Raw genomic sequence first — 12,393 nt, 5'->3', positions numbered from 1 at the left:
AGGTGGGATATGAAAAATTCCCAAAGATTGGAGTATACCCATAGCATGTCAACAAAGAAATCCACTATATTCAAATAGATGACAAGAGCAAAAAATATCCTCTTTCTTGCATCCTATAGTACTATGAATGCCCTTTTTTTTTTTTTTTTTTTTTTTCCCTCTTCAATCCTTAACTTTAAAGACTTTATCCCCAATGTCTTCATTCGCTTTTAATAAATAACATCATCCAACTAGTAAAACCTCCTTTTGAAACTACTGAAACAAAGAAGTAACTTCACTTTTTGACTTCAAACAAACCCAAGTCATACGTGTGCAATCATCAATACAAGTAACGAATTAATGAGCACCACCAAATGTAGCAGTCTTAAATGGTCCCTAAACATCAAAATGAATTATCATAAATTGAACGGAACTTTTATTTAAATTGGATGGGAACAAAGTACGATGAATCTTAGCCAGTTCATAAACACCACATTTAAAGCTAGAAGCATCATCCTTAATAAACAGGCTAGGAAACAACCTCGGTAAACAACCGAAAGACGCATGTCCAAGTCAACGATACCACAACCAAACCTCCGAAGCTCTGTTCCTCTCCCCTCTGAGATCATTTCACAGCAAGAACTTGAGTCAAGATCCAAGTATTGTTCGATGTCAAGTCCAAGTAGTAGATCTTCCACTTTCTAATACCATACCAATTGTCTTGTGAGTCCGAATGTCATTAAAAGCACAAAAATAAGGCCAAAAAATCAAAAGACAATATAGGGCGACATTTATTTGAGCAACAAATAATAAATTATAATAAAAAAAGGAACAACAAGTATGGTATCAAGATCAAGGGTATCAGAAAAGGAAACAGAGCATTCCCTGATAGTGAGGGCAACATTACTATTGGCAACACTCACGACAATTTTGATAGATGGTTTTAAGGCTTGTACTTGTCTATAATCACAAGTCATATGTTTAGTAGCACTAAAATCAATTATCCATGTATTTTTCGTAACAGATGTAGAAACCTTTCAAGCCTTATCATCGTTACCTTCATCAATAAGCAAGGTAGACACTTTCTTGACTATTTGTTTAGAATCTACCTTAAATGCAAAAGCAACAAGTGGCCCGCTCTCCGATGAGCGAAAAACATCTCCCAAATCCAGCACATGCGTTGGCTCAAGACCCATCAATATTAACCTTAAGCCGCCCAACCATTGGCAACTTCCAAATGACTAGAATAAAAGATGAATCCATAGTAGAAAACGATGAGATTGTGATATTCATCCCATATTTTAGTATTTGATTTCATTTTTGAAGTTTTTCGGAGGTTTAAATTAAAGCTAGTTCGTTAGATTCTCTAATTTTAAGAAACAAAAATATAATTCTTACCATCTATTTGGGCCATCATTTGTACCATCTCTCTACAGAGATGGATCCTACATGTGCTGATAGGATCTAGCTCTAGTAGAAATATGGTTTAAATAATGGTACAAATAGATAGTAAGTGTAACACTACTCTTTGAGAAAAGTGTATTGAGAGGTATTTTTTTCATTTCCAATTTACTCAACCTTTTGGGTAACTCTTGAGTTGGTTGGATAGAGCTCAATCCCACACACGTAGGCAAAAACTGTTGCCGAATTGGAGTTGAAACGAAAGAAGGTTGGCCTAGACAACACTCGGATCCCATGTCCGATTCTCGGGCCGACCCTAGTACTGGCAGCATTATTAGGTCGATTTTCTGGCCATTTTCGGCCACAAATCAGCTTGCCAACACCACCATCTATCTCCTCTCATCCCCCTAAACAAGACCCACCTTAAGTTCTCCCCGTTTGGTCACGATTTCGAGGCGATCCGAGTTCACCTTTTTCCCGAATTTTCGTTGCCACAATCGTTTTACTCCATATATCTCAAAGTCATCCACCACCACCAATTGACTTATCTTTAATCAAACAACAAACTCGACATAGTCATCCTCCTCCATGCATCTCATCGTAGTCACTTGAAAGTTAAAACACCAAAACTTTTTTGTTGACTTGCATGACTAATTTATTTTTTCAAGCTGTACTATTAATGCCATAAGACATTTTGACATTGAAGTTTGTTTGAACTTAAGTTTTAGAATGGTAAAATTAATTTTTCGATTGGGTTGTACTAAAGTAATGCCATAAGCGGTTTTGATGTTGAACTTTATTTCAAATTGAATTTAGTGTGTTGATCATGAATTTTCTTCAATTGGGCTCTATTAACGGCATAAAGCATTTAGTTACAAATGATCTAAAATCAGACTAAAACTGACTGAAACCAGACCGAACCGCAACCAAACAATTTGATCCATTTCCATTCAGGCTTCAAAACCGCCAAACTGAACTGCAAAAAGTTCTATCTTAATTTTACCCCAAAATCGCACAGAACCAAACCATGTCTACTCCTAAAATTATCATTGTATTAGTGACATTTAGTATGCAAATTTGTTCTACCCATCATTTCTCTTAAAGACAAAAAATTATCCATGAGGTTTCCACCAAAAATAAAAATAAAAAAAAAAAAAATAAAAAAATAAATAAAGGCTTTTTAGCCAAAATGGTCCCTAAAATTTACATAACACATCAGTTTGGTCACTGAGATTGAAAATCAATAGAAATGGTCCCTGAGATTGTCCACCATCCATTATTTTGGTCATTCCGTTAAAATCTCTGTTAAGTGTCCCGAAGCTTTTGGCCGGAAGTTTGGGCAATTTTCAAAGCTTCGTAACTCAATCGTTTCTTAACCAAATTTGACCCATAATATATCAAAATGAAGATAGGAAAGTGTAGAATAAGATTATATCTATTTGGAAGCCCAATGATTACCGAAGATGGCCGAAAAATAGTTTGAAAGGTGATTGGTTCACGGAAAAACTGGAAAACTCGTCGGAAATTAAGTAAACTTTAAACGTTCATAACTTCTTCAATACTCAATGAAATCTAGTGAATAAAAAACAATACTTATCAATGAGACAAAGAGAATGGTACTTTCTCGACAGTTAATTCGTCGTGGTTTGGTTGGAAAATGGCTCGAAAGTGGCTATCTTGGTCTCTAGTTAGCCACTTTCGAGCCGTTTTCCAACCAAACCACGATGAATTAGCTGTCAAAAAAGGTACCATTCTCTTTGTCTTGTTGATAAGTATGATTTTTATTTTTGAATCACTTGATTTCGTTGAGTATTGAAAAAGTTATGAACATTTAAAGTTTACCTAGTTTCCGGCGAGTTTTCCAGTTTTCTCATTGACCAGTCACCTTTTAGGCTATTTTCTGGCCATCTCTAGTAACCATTGGGCTTCCAAATAGATATAATTTCTTCTACACTTTCTTATCTTCATTTTGATATATTATGGGTCAAATTTGATTAAGAAACGAGAGCTACGAAACTTTGAAAATTGTCTAAACTTTTGACCAAGAGCTCCGGGACACTTAATGGAGTTTTTAAAGGAATAACCAAAATAATGGATGGTGGACAATCTCAGGAATCATTTCTATTGATTTTCAATCTCAAAAACTAAAGTGATGTATTATGCAAATTTCACAACCGTTTCAGCTAAAAAGTCAAAAAAAAAAAAAAAAAAAACAAACATCCTGAGGCGCAAGAGATCTCCAAAATCCCCCGCTCCTCTGGTTTCCTTTCTCACACAAGGTAAAATTTACTCTCTCTCTCACTTTCTCACTCACAAGAAGCCTCCATGGCTTCTTCTGCTTCTGCAATCACAACCACCCTTTTCCGTCTCTCCCTAATCCATTTGGCACCATCACCCTCCCCGTCATCTCCTTACACAATCCCATTCTGTTCCCCCAATCCCAAGGTCCAAATTCATCCCACATATTAACCTTCGGGATTCGATAGTCCGGTTGCTCGCATACTTTTATGTGTCTTGCTTGCAGGGTCCGAAATACCGATTCCGATTGTCTTCTTCAATGGCGTCCGAACCGAAAGATTTTCCGGCCAACAATCCGGTCCTCCAGGCCACCCCAGATGAAACGACTTGGGGTTACATCACGCAGCAAACTGTATGCAACCACGTCCCGTTGAATGAATATATAAAAATCTTGTATTTTTGTTTTTCTGACATTTTCTATGTATTTAATTTTGCTTTAGAAATGATTTTTTTACTATGGACTTTGATTGCAGATGTTCCGAATTAAGGACCCGAAAGCGAGTCACGACTTTTATTCGCGTGTGTTGGGAATGTCGTAAGTTTTTGTTATTGTTTTACGGCGTCTTGTTTGAATTCTCTATGTTTTTTTATGCTTTTTTATGTTAAGTATGAGATAAGATTTGCATTTTCTTTGTTTAAGTTGAAGAATTTTTCAGAATTGTTCTGTTTTCTAGTGCTTCATAGTTTGGGTGCATTGGTTGTTTCTTTGGATTTATCGCGATATGATAGCAGGATTTCAGTTGGTTTGTTTTATGTTATCATGAGATGTCTGCCTCCTTGATGGTTTTGTGTATGATTGTGTGTGTGAATCTGTATATATGAACTTTCCTGTGGCTGGAGATTCTGTAACTGGATGTTTTTGTTCAAAAAATTGACTCTGTAAGTGGAAATTGATGGTGATTTATACTGTTGTTCAGGCTACTTAAGAGGCTTGATTTTCCAGAAATGAAGTTTAGTTTGTACTTTTTGGGCTATGAGGTAAAATTCATAACGTCCCATCTGCTGTAACAGAATTTTATAGTAGGTGCTCTTGTAGGTTTTACTGTGGTAATTGGATTACTGTATTTCCATTCCCTCAATCATATGACACATCTCCGACATCCCATTTAATGTTTTTTCTTAAAGGAGCAATTTGGCCTTTCACATTTTAATCTGTGGAACCCCTATATGCAGTAAAAGTGTGATAGTATGTTTCTAAAAATTTTCCTGATATTTCCAGAGACGTTTAATTTTATTTGATCTTTTCTGGGGTAGGATCCTGCGTCAGCTCCAACTAACTCGGTTGATAGAACAGTTTGGACCTTTGGTCGGAAAGCTACAATTGAGTTGACACAGTGAGATTCTCTAATGTTTCCGACATGGTCTTATTTTCTGCACAATTTTTGTCTAATGTTTTCAGTAATATCTGACAATCACTTACATTTCCAGTAATTGGGGTACTGAAAGTGATCCAGAATTTAAAGGATATCACAATGGGAATTCAGAACCTCGGTGCTTTGGTATGTTAGTTGTCCTATGAATGTGTTAAAACATAAGTTTTTATTTTTATGTATTACAACACAGTTGTTTCTTCTCTTACTTAGACTTTGATTAACTAATTGATGTCAAGTGCCACGTATTATATCATGTCTTCTTATGCCGCAAGTACTGATGGTTCTAACTTCTAAGAAATGCATGCATTTGAACTTTCTCTGAACCATGAATTTAAAATACATTCCTAATGCTTAGTTCTGTCCGTAAAAAAAGTTAGGCTACAATTTTTCAAGAATAAAGAAAATTATAAGAGTGAACTCATTTGTTGGATTCGTTGTGTAGTGTGAGTAAAAGGTTTCCATGTTATTAACAAAAGATATGAGGGCTTCCCATCCTCAGTTGACCTTATTATCAAGAAGGCTTGATTTGTGAACGGGAATCTTTTTGTTTACTATACCATCATAAAACTACAAGACAGGATCAGCAACCACTGAAATTCATACAGGATGTGGTTTTCTGCATTTAGGGGAATAATTAAATTCTAAAGCGTTGGTAATGGTCGTTCAAACATGTTACATGTACTTTTCCTAGTTTGTACATAGTGATTCTGGCGGACTCGTGTGCTTTAAATCAATTCTTCTTTCTGGCATTCACAGTGATTGGCCTAATTGTTTTATTTTGTTTCTCAGGACACATTGGCATCACCGTTGATGATACATACAAGGTGTGTGAGAGATTTGGAAGTCTGGGGGTGGAATTTGTGAAAAAGCCTGATGATGGTAAGAACATTCATCTTGTAGAACATATTAGGAATTGTGAGATGTATCCTCACTGAACATTAGCAGAGATAATTGGCAGGCATTCATTGGGACACTGTAGATCCTTTTTGTGTGCATACATTGATACATTTCAGTATCAGGCAGATGGTTTGAGTTAACCAAAAGATCATCACTTTTCCTGAATTGAAAGCAGCAGTACTTCTAAGTTTGTACCAAAACACTTTGAGAAGCATTATGGTTTTTAAGGATTTATATGCATATCTAGGTGTGTGCTCATATGTGCATGTGTGAAGCAACAAAAATATGATGGGGGTCATTGTCATGGTGCATTTTCTATTTTTCACCATTATATTTGAAGAAGTAAATGATGGGGACGTATATACTGATTTCTGATTCCTAAGTTTCGTGATGTTGATTGCAGGAAAGATGAAAGGTATAGCATTCATTAAAAGATCCTGATGGTTATTGGATTGAGATCTTTGACCTTAAAACTATAGGAACAGTCACAGCTGATGCTTCTTGAATTCATGGAACTTTATTTTCAGGTTAATTTCAATCTTCTTATTCATGCTTTTAACTGATTGTGACCAAATTCTTCTATTCGAATCTCTACAGGATTGGATTTCAAAACATTTGGTTTACTGGCCTACCGCATCTTGTGTATTGGAAGCTTAACGATGCTCATCTGCTAACCACTGTGTTAAGCATTCTCTTTTATTATTATATTCCCTACCTTCCCTCAGAAACATGATCAGACGTTGCACTGATTCATGGTATTTGAGCCATTCAAAGTGCTTGTCTTCAAGTGTTTATGCATTTTTGCATGCATGGATGACTACATTGTGCAGACGTAGGATCAGGCACGGATGCGGGATTGAAAAACGGGGTGGGCTGAACTTCTAAGCTAATTTTTTTCTCAATCACATTTTTGGCCTAGTCTCTTTTGTTTTTGTGACATTTTACAAATTTTACATAACCTAAGAAGCATAAGAGTCATTTCATAACATCTATATAGGACATGTCATTAAGGAAATTAAAATAATTGCAATAATCTAGATTATTATTACTATTTTACCAGTGGACTGCTCAGTTTACATTTGGAACTTGGAAAGCAACGTGTCAAAAGCAATTTACACAAACCAAACACGATTCTTGATCCAAGTGACTGTCAATAAAAACCAATAAACTAAAAAAAAAAAAAAGAAAAAAAAAGTGTTTTGGTTATAGTTGCAGCCTTAGAGATGCTCTAAGAATTACAGGTCATCTTCTTCGTTAGGAAAATACACGTCTAAAACCCAATCATATTGCACCGCCGTCTACAGAAGGCAGCAATAGCTGTGAGCACTGGCTAATGGTTAAGAGTGAGAGGGTCAACTGGGAGCTGGGGTGGGCTGGGATTGGCTGCATACATAACTTTTTTCTTCTTTGTCTCTGTCATAGGTTAGGCTATAGCACAGCCCAGCCTTAGCCGGGTCCGTGCCTGTGTAGGATAGTGCAAGAGGGGTATTTACATTGAGTATGGTGCAGATGTATCCTTAGGTTTATCTGATTTGATAGGAAAAGAAATTCTAGTGCACCAGAATGCGAATACATTTATCCTGTGATAGCATTTGGCCATTAACACTTATGGTGGTTCTGAAATTTGAATGCTTGCTTTTTACAAAAACCTGGAATCTCCAGAAAAAGGGGACCAGCTGGTATATCGTAGCTTATCTGAGATCTGGACAGCAGCATGTGTAGTCGCATATGGTATGCATAATGGGTTTAATATTTTGATTTTATAGGTCAGCAGTAAGCATAGAAAATTTCATTCATAGAAAGGATGTGGGACCTTTGGATTTCTCAGCTATGTACATTGGTGTGTGGGTGCTCACACTGGAAGTGTGAAATTTCAGGTATCTGTTTCCTGCATTCCAGGTATATCTAAAACCGAAAATGTTCTTTTAGCGTCGACCAGTTTGCTGCTTGTATGGCAATGTCATGAACCAGTTTATAACTTTATAGATGCTACTACTTGCCTTTGGCCCTGCGGGTGTATCCGTGTATGTTTTCCAGGTGTTAATTAGGTGTCGTAGCTTGTATATATCAGACATGAATCGGTTACATTAACTACTGCACCCTTCTGTTTTTCTTACCGTGGTGGGTTTTCTTCTTTATGCAAAGAAATTTCAGGCATTTCTTGAAGGTTAGGTACTAACATAGTTGTTTATCAGCACTTTAATGCAGGTGAGCGGAGGTGACAACTTACACGCTACATGGTTTCTCTGTTTGTCCTGATATATTGGCACTTGTTCTTGTGTTTGTTTTGTTTCTCGTTGGTGTCTGGAGTTTTTGTTTTGTCTACTCGATTGTACGAACTTAATCCTGATGATCTTAATATGTTTATTTAAACCTTTCACAGATCAAGTGCAACTTTTGCAAGTATCGGGTTTCTTTGTATTGGCACCAACTATACTAACTTTTCCCCAACCTAACCAATCATTAGTTATTAACACCGTATAGCAATCCAAGGGCGTCCAGCTCGAGTACTTAAGAGCATTTATCTATGCTTCTACATTTATAGTTCTAATTTCGATTCTCCCTTCGCCTGCTATCTTGCTTGTATCGGGAAAAAAAAAAAAATACTGCATAGCAGTCACGGTCACTGAGCACGACGCAAATCTGCCAGCCGATCCGTCACACGAACGAATGGGATTTTCATTTGTTTGAGAAGAAAGCATATAGTTTTACTAGTCATGCATAAAATTGATGCCGTTGGTCAAATACAACAAAATGCTAGAGACATGAACCTAAATGGATTAATAGTTTGAACGGTAGTTACTCTGAGCAAAAGAATTGCGACTTTGTAGTCCAAAAGCTTGTGGTCCTTCCTGCAATTTTTAATTTGCGTCCTGCAATCAGCAACGTTTTGGAAATACATCATATAACAATGTTTTCCATACCCACATAGATCCATCCCTAAATTAGATCATAAAAGTGTACTCTTAGCTCAAAGATGTAAACATCTTTTTTGTTCCTTTTTTGGAGGGAAAAACAAACGTACAAAGAGATTCTCGACGGATCCTATTACTAAACATGTCAAAGAGTAACATAGGAACTATCACATGACGAAAATTATTATACCAAACACAAGATTAGCTATAGTTATGTGCCACTTTTGGCAAAGCTATTAGCATAAATGTTGTCTTCTCTAAACATATGATCAATCGCGTGTAATGTGGAATTTGCTTCAGTTGATAACAGACATCTTTGATGAAGGATGAAATTTACCACGGAATTTGTATCTCCTTTTTTTGTTGATAACAGACATCTTTCATGTTATCCATTGGAGAGCTCTCTGTAAACTTGCACGTACTTTTGCCATGTAAGTTTAGCCAAAATTTCAATAGATTTAAGTGAAAAGTGATTAGTGTGCCCTCTCCATAGGTAGTGAATTAGATTCCAACCAACCGTTAACTAGGTTTTGCAAAAAGTAATGCATTTAGGTTTCTGATTTTAACATTCTAATTTTGTAGTTGATCATGAAATTTGTTAGATTCTATATTTTGCAAAGAGTACTGTTTTGTATATAGAATTTTGTTTTTAGAATAATGTGATGCTTGAATTATTATCATTTTTTTTTTACAAAAAAATAATTTACCATGAATAAATATGTGGAAGCAGTATAATATTTTTTTGAGTAATGTACATTAAATTTACTTAAATTATGGAGAGTAAGATTTAAACTTGAGTGAAAAGAGATAGCACACTGATCTAGCTAACTTAACTAAGTCCATATCTACTCGTAAGCACAACATGATTAAAGTGGAACAATTGTTGTTTATATCATTTTGATCAAGTCAAGTTCTGGCTAAAGTATCTCTTTTATGTAATGCTTTATCAAGGGAGACAATGATAATAATTTCACTGGGGAAGATATTGTAACATGTATAGAGTAGCTAGGTATGTCTGTACTCAAAGATCATCGATTTCATTGATAAATGTGTGACATAAATAGCTAAAGTTTTATAACCAGGAAATCAAGGTCACGGACAATAGTCAATAAGTTTCTCCAATTAGTGGAAAAAGGCTACAAATTATTCATACTTTAATATATTGGCTCTTCTCTGTTCTGTTAATCCTCTTACTTCAAACGCTATCTGTTAATCCTCTTCGTTTATTGACAACAGATCACCATCCTCTAAATCATTAAAAGCTTTTAAATAATGGAAATTAAAATATTTGGGAGTGTCAGACTGTCAGTAGGTTCCACACCTTTTGACCTTACATTTTCACTAGAAAAGACATTCCCAGACAAGCTTTCCCCCACTGTCTTAAAATTAATCAAGTTGGAAAATCAATTAATAAAACAAAACCCTAACCCTAACTGGCAAGAGGCAATTTGTTTAATCAAATTGAAGCTCAAGTTAGATGCAGATGGACATATAATGCAGTGAAATAGTGGAGAAATCATATTTGAGTTATAATATTAATAAGTAGTGAGATTTTATTGGGATTATTGAAATTTTCACTAGAAAATGACAAATTATTGAATATATTACATGAAACAAATTTTCAAGGCTGCAGCGATCATAGGCCACTCGTCAACTGCTCCCACTTTAATAAATCTGGTCTGGGGCATATGACTGACAGAGATATTGTGTTGCATCATGCAAATTTGGAGAGCTTTGGACTGCTTCCCAATAGGGATTCCCTGTCACTTCAATAAAATACATGTCTAAATTGAACTCTGCTGGCTACAATATGAACCCCCCCTTGTTTTTTTGCTTTATTTTTCTTTTGAGGAAGGCTCCATGCGTGTACAAGGTGGAAACTGTGTCGATAGGTGCTGGGGAAGATAATAAAGGGGGAACAAGATATGATAGCTGATCTATGTAGACGAGAGCAATTCCCCAGGGGCTTGTGTTTGATATACAGACTTTAGGTCAATATATAACTAAGGACCATGGTGATTTCTTTGTTCCGCTTGCTCATGCAATAAGATAGTATGCTCACTTGCCTCTTTTGCTTTGTTGAATTTACTTTTAGTTTAGTTGGATTTTCAGTATTTTGGCAGAAGACGTAAGTGTTTCTATTTTCTTATAATGAAATCCAATCATTTGGCAAAAAGAAAGCAAAAGAACAAAACTTTGATGGATAAGATTTGCATTACAAAAACCAGTTTAGAAGAATCATGTTGTGTTACATCTGATCGGTTAACTAAATGAATTAAACAAGCCATATTTATTGCAGATATTGTGTTTAGTCCCCAAACGTAAATTAACACACTATCTTCAAAAGATCCAAACACGACTTATTAATATGAATTCTCACCCCCAATCATGAATTCTTTATTTAATTTCTTTTGAAGAATAAGAAGTGGGCGCATGTTTTTCCCATTGGAATTTAACATCTTCACAAAAGAACATTTTTCACACGCATGTTAAGCCCAATAGCTTAAATAATTTTAAAATATTTTGAATGTATTTGGGGCTATTAAAAAAGAAGCTCTTCAAAACTTTCTTTGATACACAAGAACATTTTGAGAAGCTTCAAGTTTGTTTGCGAGTGTTGCGTATTCTTCTTCTGCTTTCTGTTTGTCTTATATACTAGTTTTCATCAAAAAGCTCAATCGTATTTGGGAGGACTGGATTAATTTTAAAGCCAAATTTATGAAGGGGCCTTGGTTTTGCTTTGGTCCATTGATCCTTTACTCTAGTTTAGTGTTTGTTCATGGAATTGGAAAAAGTAAAGTTGAGGGACAAAATTTAGGCATTTCTTTAGGCATATAATTGGTGATGGAAACTTTACATTTTTTTTTGGCATGAAACATGGCACCCCACGGTCCTCTTTGGCCTCCTTCCAGATGATGTTGTGGTTAGTTTGATTGTGACTGATCTTCTGTACAAGTTATTTTCTGTAGTGCATGTTTTTCCACAAAGAACATTTTCCACATGCATATATGACAAGTCCAATCGCTTAAAAATTTTTAAAATAATTTGAATGTATTTGGGGCTGTTAAAAAATAAGCTATGCAAAACTTTCTTTAATATACAAAAACATTTTGATGAGGGATTTGCATGCATTAGGAAACTTAAACTAATTTAACTAAAAATGCACTAAAAAAAAAAAATTGTTGAAGAAATTTGAAATGTACTTGATACGACACATTGAAAGGGTTTATAAATGACTACTTAAAATGAACCATTTGTTAATCCTTAAATTCATAGCTTTGTAATGTTCATGTGCATTTTAATGATACTTTATTTTTAAACTAATTTATTCTAAATTTCTTAGTACTTGTAAATATCTCATCAAATATACATTTTGGAGAAGAAAACCTTTGACCCTACTATAGGTGAGCTAGTTTCTTTTCCCTATAGTTTGATTCTTAAAAGTGTTTAACAATTGTTAGAGGGGTTTGGGTAAGGGTTGTGCTATTTACACATTCATTTTTACCTTCCACACACCCTTGTTAATTATG

General features: G+C 35.3%; 1 protein-coding gene across 4 annotated transcripts; it reads left to right on the top strand.

Moving 5' to 3' along the window:
• Positions 1-3,604: 3,604 nt before the first annotated feature.
• Positions 3,605-8,354, top strand: LOC103937519 (lactoylglutathione lyase-like). 4 transcript variants are annotated; one of them, XR_007252734.1, is made up of 8 exons: positions 3,612-4,030; positions 4,152-4,213; positions 4,596-4,656; positions 4,933-5,012; positions 5,107-5,177; positions 5,841-5,930; positions 6,352-6,475; positions 8,144-8,354. XR_007252734.1 is itself a non-coding variant. In XM_048569584.1 (8 exons), exons 1-8 carry the CDS (start codon positions 3,938-3,940, stop codon positions 6,620-6,622), a joined length of 546 nt encoding a protein of 181 aa, XP_048425541.1. In that variant the 5' UTR covers positions 3,612-3,937; the 3' UTR covers positions 6,623-8,354. The 4 variants fall into 4 exon arrangements, 3 of the variants coding, with proteins under 3 accessions (XP_048425542.1, XP_048425541.1, XP_048425543.1); XM_048569584.1 differs by having other exon boundaries at positions 6,352-6,363; positions 6,546-8,354; XM_048569585.1 differs by lacking the exon at positions 4,596-4,656 and having other exon boundaries at positions 3,605-4,030; positions 4,152-4,218; positions 6,352-6,363; positions 6,546-8,354.
• The last annotated feature ends 4,039 nt before the right edge of the window (positions 8,355-12,393 follow it).

The sequence above is a fragment of a genome, unplaced genomic scaffold, assembly GCF_019419815.1.
Source record: "Pyrus x bretschneideri cultivar Hongxiangsu unplaced genomic scaffold, Pyrus_bretschneideri_v1 Contig5, whole genome shotgun sequence".
NCBI classification, from domain to species: Eukaryota; Viridiplantae; Streptophyta; class Magnoliopsida; order Rosales; family Rosaceae; genus Pyrus; species Pyrus x bretschneideri.
This window is presented reverse-complemented; position numbering and strand designations above follow the sequence as displayed.